The sequence below is a fragment of the Dryobates pubescens genome, chromosome 13 (genome assembly GCF_014839835.1).
Source record: "Dryobates pubescens isolate bDryPub1 chromosome 13, bDryPub1.pri, whole genome shotgun sequence".
NCBI classification, from domain to species: Eukaryota; Metazoa; Chordata; class Aves; order Piciformes; family Picidae; genus Dryobates; species Dryobates pubescens.
In genome coordinates, this window is record NC_071624.1 from 26327706 (window position 1) to 26343482 (window position 15777).

General features: G+C 46.6%; 1 protein-coding gene across 4 annotated transcripts in view; it reads right to left on the reverse strand.

The window, feature by feature from the left end:
• The window catches only part of SPNS2 (SPNS lysolipid transporter 2, sphingosine-1-phosphate), a 163383-nt gene that overhangs the window by 82809 nt on the left and 64797 nt on the right, over nt 1-15777 (reverse strand). For all 4 annotated transcript variants that reach the window (XM_054166681.1, XM_054166683.1, XM_054166680.1 and 1 more), the window contains exon 3: nt 5049-5185. In XM_054166681.1, coding sequence (XP_054022656.1) covers nt 5049-5185 — 137 coding nt within the window. The remainder of the gene's footprint in view (nt 1-5048; nt 5186-15777) is intronic.

Consider the following 15777-nt stretch of genomic DNA (forward strand, 5'->3'; position numbering starts at 1 on the left):
AGTGGCTGGAGAGCGGCCACGCAGAAAGGGACCTGGGGGTACTGGTTGATGGTAGGCTGAACATGAGCCTGCAGTGTGCCCAGGTGGCCAAAAAGGCCAATGGGCATCCTGGCCTGGATCACGAGCAGTGTGGCCAGCAGGAGCAGGGAGGTCATTCTGCCCTGAACTCAGCACTGGTTAGGCCACAGCTTGAGTCCTGTGTCCAGTTCTGGGCCCCACAGTTTAGAAACGATCTTGAGATGGTTGGAAGGTGTCCAGAGAAGGGCAACAAAGCTGGGGAGAGGTTTGGAGCACAGCCCTGTGAGGAGAGGCTGAGGGAGCTGGGGTTGCTTAGCCTGGAGAAGAGAAGGCTCAAGGCAAACCTTATTGCTGTCTACAGCTACCTGAAAGGAGGTTGTAGCCAGGTGGGGATTGGTCTCTTCTCCCAGGCAACCAGCACCAGAACAAGAGGACACAGTCTCAAGCTGCACCAGGGGAGGTTTAGGCTGGATGTGAGGAAGAAATTCTACACAGAGAGAGTGATTGGCCATTGGAATGGACTGCCCAGGGAGGTGGTGGAGTCACCATCACTGGAGGCATTTAGGAGGAGACTTGATGGGGTGCTTGGTGCCATGGTTTAGTTGATTAGATGGTGTTGGGTGATAGGTTGGACTTGATGATCTCAAAGGTCTCTTCCAAACTGGTCTGGTCTATTCTATTCTATCATTAGCCTGGTTTTTGTTTGTTTAATGTGTGAAACCTAGTGTATGGATGGAATTACTCCCTGATGTGGTGCTCACTTGGATTTCTTATTTGGATTTGTTTTAAATGTGAGAAGACCTCATGAACAGTAACCAAGCATTTAAGTATCCAGTTTTTATTTTGCTGTGCATGGAACTCAGGCATTGCTGTTTTCTGCAGCTATCACCTTCTGTATACTCTGGAACTAGCCTTAAATTTTGGCCTCATTTTCTTTTTCCCCCCTGTGAGAGTCTATTATTCAGTTATTTAGTAGCTATTAGCAGATGAGAGATTCATGCTTCATTTATCTGATGGTCATTACTCCACGCTAACAGCACAAAGATGTTTGGTAATAAATAACCAGGGGTATTTTAATAAGTGGCTACAAACCTTAATGCAGTGTGCTCTCAAAACAACTATGTGTTTGCATGACATATATCCAGTTGCCTGTTTTGTCTGCCAGCTTTTAGTTGCTTTTAAACAGCATGAAATAGCATTTAGATAGTATCTTAAATGAACTGTTTCATTGTGCCCCAATCTTTTTTTTTTCCCCATACCAAAATCCATCTGTCTGAGGTAGTTTCTCACTCCAGGTCCTTTTCTTGCTGCGTGGTGTTATTTATAGAATAGAATAGAATAGAATAGAATAGAATAGAATAGAATAGAATAGAATAGAATAGAATAGAATAGAATAGAATAGAATAGAATAGAATAGAATAGAATAGAATAGAATAGAATAGAATGGAATAGACCAGGTTGGAAGAGATCTTCAATAACATTGACTCCAGCCTATCATCCAACACCACCTAATCAGCTAAACCATGCAACCAAGCCTCCTATCAAGTCTCCTCCTAAACACCTCCAGTGATGGTGACTCCACCACCTCCCTGGGCAGCACATTCCAATGGCCAATCTCTCTTTCTGTGAAGAATTTCTTCCTAACCTCCAGTCCAAACCTCCCCTGGCGCAGCTTGAGACTGTGTCCTCTTGTTCTGGCGCTGGGTGCCTGGGAGAAGAGACCAATCCCCACCTGGATACAACTTCCCTTCAGGTAGTTGCAGAGAGCAAGGTGGTCTCCCCTGAGCCTCCTCTTCTCCAGGCTAAGCAGCTCTGTAGCTGCTCTCTGCCTTTGTCAAGCTGTCTCTTTCCATTTACATTCCCCATTTGAACTCTCTGGATGTGTACTCCATCACACACTGATAGCATGCATGAGCCACAAGACACTGTCAAAATGCAGAGAAAGGCAGTCCCTGAAGGCACAGTTTGCTATTTCTACTGAAAGGCTCTTGCTTCTTGCCTGCTTCACTATTTTTGCTGTCACCACAGATGGGAGATTTCTGTACAGAAGTTTTTCAGTGGGCTCAGCCTGTGCCAAACTGTTCTTTCTAGCCCCGTGTTTTCATGTTGACTTGGATGTGGTACTTATCTGCTCACAGTAGTATTACTGCTGCTATTATTTGTGCCAGCAAAGAGTTTTTCATATTCCAGCTTCTAGCCTTCCTCCCTGACAAACAAACATACACTGTCTGAAATGAAAGGGAACCAAAACACTGAGAGAAGAGCCAGTGTTTTGCTCCTAGAAGGGAAAGATCAAGGAAAATGCCTGGTTAGTCACTCCATAAAGAAAAACAAGCTGCATCAGCTCTTCTCAGGCTGCGCCAGGGGAGGTTTAGGTTGGATGTTAGGAAGAAGTTCTATACAGAGAGAGTGATTGCCCATTGGAATGGGCTGCCTGGGGAGATGGTGGAGTCACTGTCATTGGAGGTTTTCAGGAGGAGACTTGATGGGATGCTTGGTGCCGTGGGTTACTTGCTTAGGTGGGTTGGATTGGTTGATGGGTTGGACGTGATGATCTTGAAGGTCTCTTCCAACCCGGTCTATTCTATTCTAGTCTAGTCTAGTCTATTCTTCTCATTAGCCCTTCAGGTCATCACCTTGTTCTTTGTGGCATGTCTTCCCAATTACAGATCAGGCCTCCAAAAAGGCTACCAAAGTGGCAGGGATACCACATGAAACTGGGATTATTCTCATGACCTTGTTCAGCTGCTGCAGCCCCTGGGTAAGGCACATCCACACAGCAGCTGTGACATTTTCCATCATCTCCTGGAGTAAGCAACAAGAGCTGGGCATGAGACATCTGGCTTAGTAGATGTAAGCTCTTCCAGTAGAACTGAGGATCACAGTAAAACCAGGACAGGGAATTGTTCTCACTGATGGGGTGGGGTATTTTGTCCAAGGTTGTAGTTTGAAACCAGAGGTAGTACCAATGCAAATCCAGGAGGAATCAACACTTTGATCTTGTCTCTCTTGTGGATTCCAAAACGTTGGGGTTTTGGATTCCAAACATGATCCAAGTTTACCAACATCCTTCTCCCTTCCTTTGGCTAACAATGCCACTTCCACTCTGAGCTCCTGCATATTGGCAACCGTATATATCAACCCTTGCCCCTGTACTCAGCACCTGGTTAGGCCACACCTTGAGTCCTGTGTCCAGTTCTGGGCTCCTCAGTTTAGGAAAGATATTGACTTGCTGGAAGGTGTCCAGAGAAGGGCAACAAAGATGGTGAGGGGTTTGGAACACAGCCCTGTGAGGAGAGGCTGAGGGAGCTGGGGTTGCTTAGCCTGGAGAAGAGGAGGCTCAGGGGAGACCTTCTTGCTCTCTACAACTACCTGAAGGGAGGTTGTAGCCAGGTGGGAGCTGGTCTCTTCTCCCAGGCAACCAGCACCAGAACAAGAGGACACAGTCTCAAACTGTGCCAGGGGAGGTTTAGGCTGGATGTTAGGAAGAAGTTCTTCACAGAAAGAGAGGTTGGCCATTGGAATGTGCTGCCCAGGGAGGTGGTGGAGTCACCATCACTGGAGGTGCTTAGGAAGAGACTGGATGGGGTGCTTGGTGCCATGGTTTAGTTGATTTGATGGTGTTGGGTGATAGGTTGGACTTGATGATGTCAAAGGTCTTTTCCAACCTGGTTAATTCTATTTCATTTCTATTCTATTCTATTCTATTCTACTCTACTCTACTCTATTCTGAGCTAGTTCACCTTAGAATTCCAAAGTCCTAAAACTGCCTACAAGCAGGCAATTGGTTCTTGTATAGACTGCTTCCCAGGTGGTTTTCTGGAATGTTATGAGAAGGTTTTTAAAAGAAACACCCCCCCAAAAAAATCCTCTTTGTTTTAGATGGGTGATGTCCTTTCTCTGGAAAAGATGCTTCCTGGCTAATTATAAACCAGAGCAATTTACCAAGTTAAAGGCTTCTACATTTGGCCATCTGCACTTCTTCTTTAGAAATGCATTGACAATCAATCCAAGGTGAAAGCCAGCCAGCCATGTGACTGCCACTGCCCACTTTGGGTGGAAATTCTCTTTTATTAGAACCTGCAGAGCATGTGGGTGGGCAGGAGAGAGCAGGGTGGGGAGGTGTAGTCCCTGGTTGTCATTCTTTAGGCGTGACCACAACGCTGCAATCTCTGGAACGCAGCTGAACAGAAAGGATGAGGAATGTCCCTGCCTCCCTTGGGGAGATCAGCCTGATGATGCCAGGAGCTGTGATTTGTTTCTCCAGGAATGTTGCCACCTGCAGCAATTAAACTTCCTCTCTAATATGATTTAAACAAGATGATATTTTCCCCCTGAAACTGCCAGATCATTGTTTCCTCCAAGTGCCTCTGACAGGCAAGAAAATGAATGCAATGAGGAGTCCTCAAACGGGGGTACTGTGGCTGTCCTGAAAGCAGGTGAGGGATGCTGTGCATAGCTTGGCAAAATTAAGTGAGCCTGACAACTCCATCAACAGTTGCCCTGACTCATCCATTGACTGCCATTAAAGGAGATGAGGCCATATGTAATCTCAGTGCTACCATCCACCTTCACTGCTTTGTTGGACGGGAAACAAAGCACAGAGAGAAAACCACTGCTGGATGCAGCGGTCATTCTGCACACCACCAGCTGACTTCCCAACCAACTCCAATGCTTCTGTTACACACCAGAAGACAAGAACACCACTGCATAGACCATGAGGGTTTGGATTTTTTTTAAACCAGGCCTTTTTTAAAGCTTTCTAAAGTTTCTTTAGGATCTCCCTGAAAACAAAGCCTTTATGTCAACAAGCAGTCCCTGCTGAGATATGCTCCTGGCCAAAGAATAACAGCTTTCATAGCTAAGAAAACACAGTCAGAGATCACACTTCACCCACAAAAGGTCAGAGAATGCAACATGCTGTGTGTAGGACATGTTCTCTTTGAGCACACTGTGATTGGGAGTGGGTTTAGGAGCATATTGTCCATCCTTTCAGGACAGCATGCATAACACCCTTGGAAAGGCCTTACCTGTTCAGTGATGAAGGAGCTTGAAAAAGTGACAGCTGACCAAAAGAAGATCCCACAGCTGAGAATGATCTTTCTGTTGAAACGGTCACCCAGGTAACCAAAGATAGGTGCTGCAACCATGAAGCTACAGATGAAAACTGCAAAGGAGAGAAGGAGGAGAGAAATGTTTCACAAACATCAGGCCCAGAACATGAAAACTAATTTTCTGCAAGCCAAACCCTCTCGAGAGTAGTTCCATTTAATTAGACATTCTGCAGCCCTGCCTTACAAACTCCTGCAGTCTGATAGGCTTTCAGAAGTCAGTGTTGCCTTAATCAAACAGATATTTTTTTCATCCCCCAAAGAAACTTCAGACGAGCAAACTCATATTACATTTGAAAGCACCAGTCCTTCACAGCCTGCTGTGAGATCAGAATCTGGGGATGGGCAGAACCAGGACAGAATAAATTAAGAGTTTCTGCCTAAAAGTCACTGGGAAGGTGAAGTGAAGGTTGGAAGGAATTTCAAGCAAACAGTAAGCAAGTTAAGGGCTCTTTGTGGGCTCTTGGAACAGAGGTCAAATAGAAACAGGCTGCAGAAACTCAACTTCCTTCATCCTTTCTAGCAGTATTTTAAGGCAACCATGAAACAGTGAGGAAATCCAGTAAACACTGCATCACTACATCATCCTACTAGCACCAGCCCTATAGTCATAGAATGATAGAATCAACAAAGTTGGAACCAGCACTGAGCTTGTATTTGAATCCATCAATGAGCAACAGTTTCACCAAAACAAGGAGTTTTAACCTGCAAAGCCCTAAGAGAAATGTCCTCATCTGGAACATTGCAAAAGTTCATCTTTCCCCTTTGCTTCCCCCTTAAAAGTCCCCAAAGCATTTACCTCAGACCCTCTGTTGTGTAGGAATGAGGCTCCTGATGGGATAACCTCTGCAAAACCTTCACTCCACCACCTCCTCCTCCTCCTCACTCCTCCAGCCTAGCATGAAACAACCTGGCCAGGGACACCACTGAAAACATCTGAGAGGAGGCTCTCAGCACACTCATGAGTAATTTGGAACTTGGCAGAAACTGCCAGGTTTTAAGCTGATTTGTACCTGGCTTTTGTCTGTCCACGTTAGAGATTTGGATGAGAGCAACGACCTGGATTTTGCTGTCAGGTAGTATAAACTCTTTGACTTTCACCAACTGTCTTGGGTTCAGCAAAGGCAGAAGGATTTGGGTGGGATACTAGAATACCTGGAGATCCCTCCTTAGTCACAGAGTTATGACTCTCATTAATTATTGGGCAGATCTTGGAAGGCAGGGACAGAATACAGAATTAACCAGGTTGGAAAAGACCTTTGAGGTCATAGAATCATAGAATCAATAAGATTGGAAAAGTCCTCAAAGATCATCAAGTGCAACCCAACCTGTCACCCAACACCTCATGACTACTAAACCATGGCACCAAGTGCCATGTCCAGTCCCCTCTTGAACACCTGCAGGGATGGGGACTCCACCACCTCCCTGGGCAGCACATTCCAATGGCTAACAACTCTCTTTGGGAAGAACTTTCTCCTCACCTCCAGTCTAAACATCCCCTGCTGCATCTTGAGACTGTGTCCTCTTGTTCTGGTGCTGGTTGCCTGGGAAAAGAGACTGATCCCCACCTGGCTACAACCTCCCTTCAGGTAGTTGTAGAGAGCAATAAGGTCTCCCCTGAGCCTCCTCTTCTCCAGGCTAAGCAACCCCAGCTCCCTCAGCTTCTCCTCACAGGGCTGTGCTCCAGACCTCTCCCCAGCCTGGCTGCCCTTCTCTGGACATATTCAAGAGTCTCAATGTCCTTCTTAAATCACCAAGTCCAACCTATCACCCTGTCACAGGGTGGGCTTTTGGCACTGACTAACCCCAGCCAGCTACTTTTAATTGCATGAAAGTGGGGGGACAGGAGAAAAAGAGGCATGAGGAGAGGACACACAACCCCTTCGGCTGGAACGCATGCGTTGAAACAAAGCGGTTAAGACCCAAACGATGAATTTTTCATGGATGATGATATCTGATAGCCCAAAAAAACCATGCAGAATGCTGAACTATGAAATGATCTAAATGTCTCCTCTTTTTTTTTTCTTCAGTATATTAAGATGTCAAAGCTGCTTGATAAATAATACATGTCCATTTGCATCCACGTTTGGTGAGCCGCACGACCGTGTGTATATCACTTTTGCACAGTGAGATCTGACTGGAATGACAAATTTACTCTCTCTTCTCTTTTCACATTTAGAGTGAAACAAATGGAGGGGACAGAGAAAGGTTAAGACACAAAAAGAAGCACAGGCACCGTCACCTCACACAGCTCTCAGCGGCAGTGCCGTGAGTGATGCTGCTGTTAATCTCTAGCACATGAACTCCCATTGATAGACAACAGGCAGCCCCTGCACCCATCCCTGTGCAGACAAAACCTGTTGAACACAGCTACGAGCACTTAGGCAGCGCTTCCATCTCCTGGGCTCTGCAGAGAAGCTGCACAGCCAGCCTGAGTTGTGGCTTAGCACCGTAGCCCAGTGTTATGGGCTGGATTAGATCTCCCCAGCAACTCTTTGTTTTTGAAATCACAGAATCAGCCAGGTTGGAAGAGACCTCCACGACCATCAAGTCCGAATGATCGCCCAACCCTATCTAATCAACCAGACCGTGGCACTAAGTGCCTCATCCAGGCTTTCCTTAAACATCTCCACTGATGGTGATTCCACCATCTCCCTAGGCAGCACATTCCAATGGCTAACAACTCTCTCTGGGAAGAACTTTCTCCTCACCTCCAGCCTAAACCTCCCCTGGCACAGCTTGAGACTGTGTCTTCTTGTTCTGGTGCTGGTTGCCTGAGAGAAGAGACCAACCCCCACCTGTCTACAACCTCCCTTCAGGGAGTTGTAGAGAGCAAGATGGTCTCCCCTGAGCCTCCTCTTCTCCAGGCTAAACAATCCCAGCTCCCTCAGCCTCTCCTCATAGGGCTGTGCTCCAGACCCCTCCCCAGCTTTGCTGCCCTTCTCTGGACACATTTGAGCAACTCAACATCTTTCTTGAATTGAGGGGCCCAGAACTGGACATCTGCCCCAGAGAGCAAATCTCACCACACTCCTGTCCCTACATCAGTCTGAGTGGCTGATATCTTTCAGGAAGCCCAAACTGATACCTTCCAGGAAGCAGCACATCCCTGAAACCATTGATCTCTAGTGAGCTGGGCTCTAGTAGACCACAAGTGGCTCACATATCTCTGCTCTCCAAGAGTACATCTGCACTGGCCCCAGGCCAGCAAGGCAGTTAAGTACATGCTTATATTAAGCACTTCAGAGTAATCAATTCCACGATTAAATGCTTTCCTAAATTAACACCAAAGCTCAGCACCTTGCAAAGCTTCTGCAGCAACCTGGGCACAGAGGGTGTGGGAATGAGAAGCAGAAAACGACTCTGCCTCGTCCAGAGCGGTGTGCCCATTGCAGTTTGACTTTACCCTTGGAAGGACACTGAAGTTCACTCATCTCAGAATCAGATTATTCTGCTATTTTTACAGCCTAAAAAGACATGAAGCTAAAAAAACTTCTAAGTGGGGGAGGAAACATATTAATAAATCAGAACCATCAAGTCATCATCTCACTATTTCAAATACCAAACAACCTGATTAATGCAGCTTTGAGACACGGAGGGTGTGGGGTTGGACAAGATGATCTTTCAGGGGCTGGAAGGGACCTGGAAAGTCTGTGATTCTCTGATCCAAAATTCCACATTAATCAGTGAGATGATTAGCTTCAGTGACCTCTGGATCGCGAATGCAAAGTCATAAATGCAATATAAATGCAAAAGGAATCTGGGGGAAGCCGGGGGGGGGGGGGGGAAGCACAAACCTCCTCTTTCCAACTGTGATTGCCCAGTGCCTTTTCCAACCACATCCATCCTGCTGTTACTCAAATCCCTTTGGAGGATTTATTTTTGGAAGGTTCTGAACTGAGCTGTGAGCTTTGTCACCGGTAAGCAGCTGACTTGACAGCTCCACGAGGTGCAAAGTGAAAGGACAATGGAATCTAATAAATAAAAGGGAATGGAACACAGCTGTCATGAGAATAAATGCAATTTCTATCAGGGTATTTATGACCCAAATATGCATCAGAGCATTGATTGACTCAAATAAATGCAGAATATGATGGCTGGGTGCTCTGTCACAAGGATCTGCCTGGTACAGGATCAATTTTGGCAATTACTCTTGCAAATGACAGCTGAGACTCCTGACCAACAGGCTGGGCTGGCAGGCTGGAGGTGAATGAAGCCAGGGCAAGTTAGCAGGTGGGATGGAAACCTGAGCTGCTCTAGACCAGAAGCTGAGGTGCTGCAACAACTAAAGTCCACAAAAGAGAGATCTTGCCCAGTAGGTAAAAAACTGCCAGCACCTTCAGCTAGAGAGAAAGGCAGCAGAAGCAAGATTCATTTGTAGAGAAAGATGGCTGCAGCAAAAGGCAGAGGGATGCACTCTAGTAAAGGAGCCTGGCCCTTGCACTAGCCTCTTCCTATCGCCTCTCCTCTCTTCCACAGCATTTTCTGCTCCTTGCACTCACCCACTCCCCAGTTAATATCCAAGTGACAGCACAGCAGCTGCAGCTTTGGCTCAACCCACTGCTACAAATCTTTTCTATTGGGAGAGTGCTGTGACAGAGGTTGGCATCTCCTTTGCCTCTTCCCAATCAACAGCTCTTCTTCCCATCTGCACTCAAAGACACCTCAGAGTGTTACCAACTCTTGAAGAGCTGTACAGAGAAACCCAGGGCAGAGTTAGAAATCAGTTGGGACTTGGGATGAGCTACTGCAAAGGCAGTGATGTGGTCTGGAGCACCTGTGGGCAGGTTTCACTGTGTCACTCACCATTATGAATAGGATAGGATAGGGTAGTATAGGATAGGATAGGATAGGATAGGATAGGATAGGATAGGATAGGATAGGATAGACCAGGTTGGAAGGGAACTTCAAGATCATTGAGTCCAACCCATCACCCAACACCATCTAATCAACTAAACCATGGCAGCAAGCACCCCATAAAGTCTCCTCCTAAACACCTCCAATGATGGTGACTCCAGCACCTCCCTGGGCAGCACATTCCAATGGCCAATCTCTCTTTCTGTGAAGAATTTCTTCCTAACATCCAGTCTGAACCTCCCCTGGTGCAGCTTGAGACTGTGTCCTCTTGTTCTGGTGTTGATTGCCTGGGTGAACAGACCTGCCCCTGCCTGCCTACAACCTCCCTTCAGGTAGCTGTAGAGAGCAAGAAGGTCTCCCCTGAGCCTCCTCTTCTCCAGGCTAAGCAACCCCAGCTCCCTCAGCCTCTCCTCACAGGGCTGTGCTCCAAACCCCTCCCCAGCTTTGTTGCCCTTCTCTGGACACCTTCCAGCATCTCAACATCTTTCCTAACCTGAGGAGCCCAGAACTGGACACAGGATTCAAGGTGTGGCCTGACCAGTGCAGTGTACAAGGGCAGAATGACCTCCCTGCTCCTGCTGGCCACACTGGCCAGGAGGCCACTGGCCCTCTTGGCCACCTGGGCACACTGCTGGCTCTTGTTCAGCCTACTGTCAACCAGTACCCCCAGGTCCCTTTCTGCCTGGCCGCTCTCCAGCCGCTCTGCCCCCAGTACAGCGAATATCTCTGGGTACATGATCTCCAGCAGCGCCAGAAGCGGCTGAGCCCCAGCGCTGGGTGGAGCTGAGATACGTTTCTGCAGGAGCAAATTATCATGTGAGCAAAGGATGAATAAACAGACATATGATGAATGCCATCCCAGGAGGGAGGTTCTTTTAAGTTCAGGTATTTCCAAAAGGAGATCCCAGTTGTCATTACAGCTCCCTTTGCAGCTTGGCCGCCGAAATGCCGACTGTGGTGAGAAGGCAGGAAGAGGATAATTGCCCAAACAGGATGGCTTGGTGTCTATTTCTGCCTCTGAATGCCTGTCCCACCCTGTACAGGTGCACAAGCACTTTCACAGCCAGCACTGCCCAGCCTTTCCTGTGCAAAAATGTGCAGCACTAAGAAAAGACAAAAAAAGGAGGGGTGGTTATAAAAATCTTACACTTCCCTCCCTCTCCTCTCCTCTGCCTAAACACCCACCAGGGAAGGAAAGCAGTCTCTCCTCCCCAGTCTCTGTTGCCTACTTCAGGTACTGTGGTTTCACTCATCTTTCAGGGATTATGGCCAGGAAGCTGCTCTCCAGCCCACACTTTCCCCTCTCAAGAGCTGTCTGGCAAAGTAAACCCCTAGACAGTGGAAGCAAAGGAGATGAGGGGAGAGGGAGAAACTGTAGACAAAAAAGCTCCTACCTATTGTAACTAGAGTTCATTGCTCTTCTCTTTCTCCTCTTTACCTCTAAACAAAAATTTGACAGCTTGACTCTGAAACTCTTCCTTGAAACAGCTCTGACCCCTTGATTCCAAAGACACTGTTGCCTCTGCATCACTTGTCTTTGCTCATGGGGACTGACAAACCCTTTGTGTCTCAGAGAGGAGCTTCTCCTGCCAGCAGGTCATCCACACAGCACAGCCAAGAAGGGAGAGAGGCACTGACAAAGGCACACACACAGAGGCTTCATTCCTCCAGTTACTGGAAGGCTGAGAGGATCACAGGCACCTCCAAGAAAAGATCCCTTCTGTTAGTTTTTACTTCAAGCACAGAGGGTTGTTGGTTTTTTTCCCTTGTCAGGAATAATGCTGGAAAGGTTCAGGTAAAAACAACTTGCTCTCTCAGTGCAGGGATGATCAAGAAGGACAAAAAAACCCAACCCCAAACCAGTGGCTATCTTTGAGCTCTGAGTCAGCTTGAAACCATATATACAGCTCTAATTGAGTGCTGACAATGTGTTTGGCTCTGTGGAAGGCAAACCCAGACAGCCTCTGCCTCAAGGGACTGGCAATCCACTTAGGCACAGCAAAGAACTATGTGCTGTGAGGTTGTTAATATTTTCCCAACAACAAATTTCCAAACAATGAGAACACCTAAACACGCAGCTTGCTCTGGATGGGGTAATTTATGGGTGTGAACAAGCCCAGTCCTGCTCTTTCTGCACGAGGCACTGCCCTGCTGGGACTTGGTTGAGCCTCTCCTGTGTCAGGGACTACTTTAGGATGAGGGGAAAGGGCCTTGAGTTGCACCAGAGAAGCTTTAGGTTGGTTGTTAGGAAAAAAACTTCTTTCCTGAAAGAATGGAACAGGCTGCCTAGGGAGGTGGTGGAGTCACCATCTATGAAGGTCTTCAAAAACCATGCAGACATGGCACTTTGGGACATGCGTTAGTGGGCATGGTGGTGGTGGACTGACACTTGGACTTGCAGGTCTTTTCCAACCTTAATGATCCATGCATTTGGGTTGTGAACACACAAGTTTCTCAAGCTGCTTATGGGACCAGTTGCCATCTCCCCACAATGGTGAGGTGGCTCTGCCATAGCCCAACCAACCCCTCTCTCTTTGTGCTTTAGCAAGGTTCTCTCTTTCTCTCTCTCTCTCTTTCTTTCTCTCTTTCTACTTATTTATTAATGTTCCTTAGAGCTTTGTGCTACAATGCCACCACTCAGCACACAGATACACAGCACTCTTAATCACGGTATGGCTTGGAGCAATTTAGAAAGGAAGTTAAGCACTGTTCACTTCTACTTCAGGGCTAAGGAAATCAAGACACAGGAAAGTGACCTGCCCAGGATGAACTACAGAAGCCTTGAATCAATGCTGGCCTTCCAGCTTCATTAGTGTCCTGTTTACAGGACCATGTCTATGCTAAAGGTATTTCTTAAGGTCTACAATCACAATCAAAAGCTATTTTAACATTATATTGTTTTTCTCACAGCACCACACAAGCCAAGCAAGGGCAAAGATCCTTTCATGCTACTTAACTATTGAACCTGAGAGATCAGGCACAACATGGTGCTGTGGCCAAAGTGATATCTGACCACAGGATGATCCAAGACCCTGGGATGTGAGTTCTTATATCACAATTGTCTTGTACAAAAGGGCACCCTTTAAATCCTCATCACAAACTCTACTGTAGGTAGGCTACAATGTCACTCCCTGTGTGGACTTTGTTTTGCTTCACTTCTAACTCAGCAGCCAACAGATGGATTGTGTTGCTGTGTTTTGCACTTGGCAAAACACAAGATCAATGAGTTCCAGGCTATCATGGAGACCAGAAGTTTCTGACAAGGGTAAGGAGCTCTGAAACACACCACCAGTTCCCTGTGTCACACAAAGCTGTCATACAATGACAGCATCAAACACAGGATTTGAGATAGAATAGAACAGGAATGAATAGAACAGAATAGAGCAGGAATGAATAGAACAGAATAGAACAGAACAGAATAGAACAGAACAGAATAGAACAGAACAGAGCTAACCAGGTTGGAAAAGACCTTCAAGATCATCAAGCATTTAAACAAAGGCTTGAGGACACCCCAAATCTATTGGCCTGAAGTATACAAATATTTGGTATGGATGTATCCTGCAATGCTTTCCCAGAGCAGAGCACAGCACAAGATGAACTGGAGAATTTCATGAATGTTTCCCTCCTGTGTGCTTGTGTCCTCAGCAAATTAATGAGGAGAAAAGCAGTACTTTAAAAGGTGTGGACCTAATTACTCACACTGTTTGCATTCCCTAGCATCTCTCTGTCTGGCAGGACACCCTAGGTTGCGTTTCCCTCACTGCAGATGCCACTCATCAGTATTCAAGCTCCAATCTTGTCTTCTCCTTAAGGGAGCATGTTGCACCAGGAGGTGCCAGTTTCCTCCTTAGAGCAAACTGCTAGAAAACATAAGCAACATGTTTAGGATGGGTAGATACACAGCCAGCTGACACACACACATTTGCATTGAGAAGAAAGCTGCTGTACCATACCACTCAATTCCATGTGCTGTGACAGGGTCAGAACCTGGTTACAAAAAACACAGTACTGAAGACAGGCAAAGCCTGAACTCAGCTTTCTTGGCAAAGTCATGATTGACTCAACAATACACAAGATGCAGCCCTGGGAAGAGTTCAGTACTGATAATTCCACCCCTTTTCCTCACTGCAGAAACTGAGAGGCTTCCAAGACTCAGCCCTTACATTCCCAGCAAAGGATATCCTGAAGCTTTGCTTTGTTCATCTTAGCCAACGAGAACAATGTTTTCAGTGGGAATTGCTGGGAAATCCAGTCCTTGGACACAGAAGATCAGGTAAGAATAGCCAGAAAAAACAGTTCAATAACACATTAGAGCCACCTGAGCTTTGAGAGCAACTGTGTGGGGCGAAGAACAACCACTGTGGTCAACTATAAGTAACTGCTGTCAAAAATGCCATCCATATATCTAGCTATGTATTTATCTCAGTACATCATTGATCCATACAGTGGTATGTGGTGTTACAGATGTCAGAGACATTTCACTCCATGTATTGCTTCATACACATGGAGAAATATTCCTTTTCAGTCCCAACTGCCAAGAGAACAGCTACCAGAAATAGCTCTAGCAAAAGGGGAGGCTAAGAAGGGAAACAACCCTTACACATGAGTACTGTTGCCCACAGACTGGCAAAGACTAGAGTCCAAAGGCCATGTCAGCTCCTTGCATGAGTAGGCTCACAGACAAAATCATTCAAATGCAAATTAAGCCATGAAATACTCAACTCAGCAAATCCATCTGCAAGCACTGCTGCCTGGCCAGTAGTGGAAGCAAAACCATAGCTCTAAGACCATTTGTCACTTCTTAAAAGAATCACTTCCCAGCATTAAGCCAACTGAAGCTGCCTCTAAAGCTTCAGCTGTTCCTATCTTGCTTATCACTAAAGCAATTAAGAAGATGGTTAGTCAGAGTTACTATTGCACAAGCATTTACCACCTCTACCGAGGTGCAATCCTACCATGCTACATTTCAATTCTTTTCCCCTCAGTGGACAGAGGAAAAGCATTTTACTGAGCTCCTCAGTCTCCCTGGCTGTCCAGCCAATTGACTTGGAGCAGGAGCTAACTCGCTACGAGATTGAATTGCCAGCAGCTGTACGCAGACAACATGATTTAGAAAGAAAAGAGGCAAAACCCAAACCCACCTTCTGCTTTTCACTTTGGGAATTACAGTGATTGCATTACCATTGTTTTAAAGGGATTTGGGCAACCTGAACATCAATTAAAGCAGTTACTGTGTTCCTGGAGGTGTGCTCCACACTGCAACGCTGCAGGCAGCAATCCAAAGGAGCAGTTCCAGCTTACAGTTCACTGCTTTCCCTTGTGCCTAAACTGGAGCTTGCCTGATCCTGCAGTGAGCTGATTCTAGGAGGCCAGCAGATAGCCCAGCCCTGATGAGTATCTTTTGCAGTGAAACAAATACTGTATCTGCCAGCAGAATCTCTTCTGTGGTTTTGCTGGGGGGTTACAATTCACACAGGGGCACATGTGAGGAGGAGCAGACACCACCTCTCCCCACCAATTAAAAAATCACATCATCACATCTAGGTCAGATCTACCATCTGGTTCATTACATGGTGGCCAAAAAGAAGGGGCAGGAATGGGAGGCTGTGGGAGAGTCTGCTTTCCGTGGCAGTGCCACACAACAGGCATGCAAACTATTGCCTAGGACAGCTTTAGATTCCTGACACAGAATCACAGAATCACCAAGGTTGGAAGAGACCTCAAAGATCATCAAGTCCAACCTGTCACCACAGAGCCCATGACTAAACCATGGCACCAAGTGCCACATCCA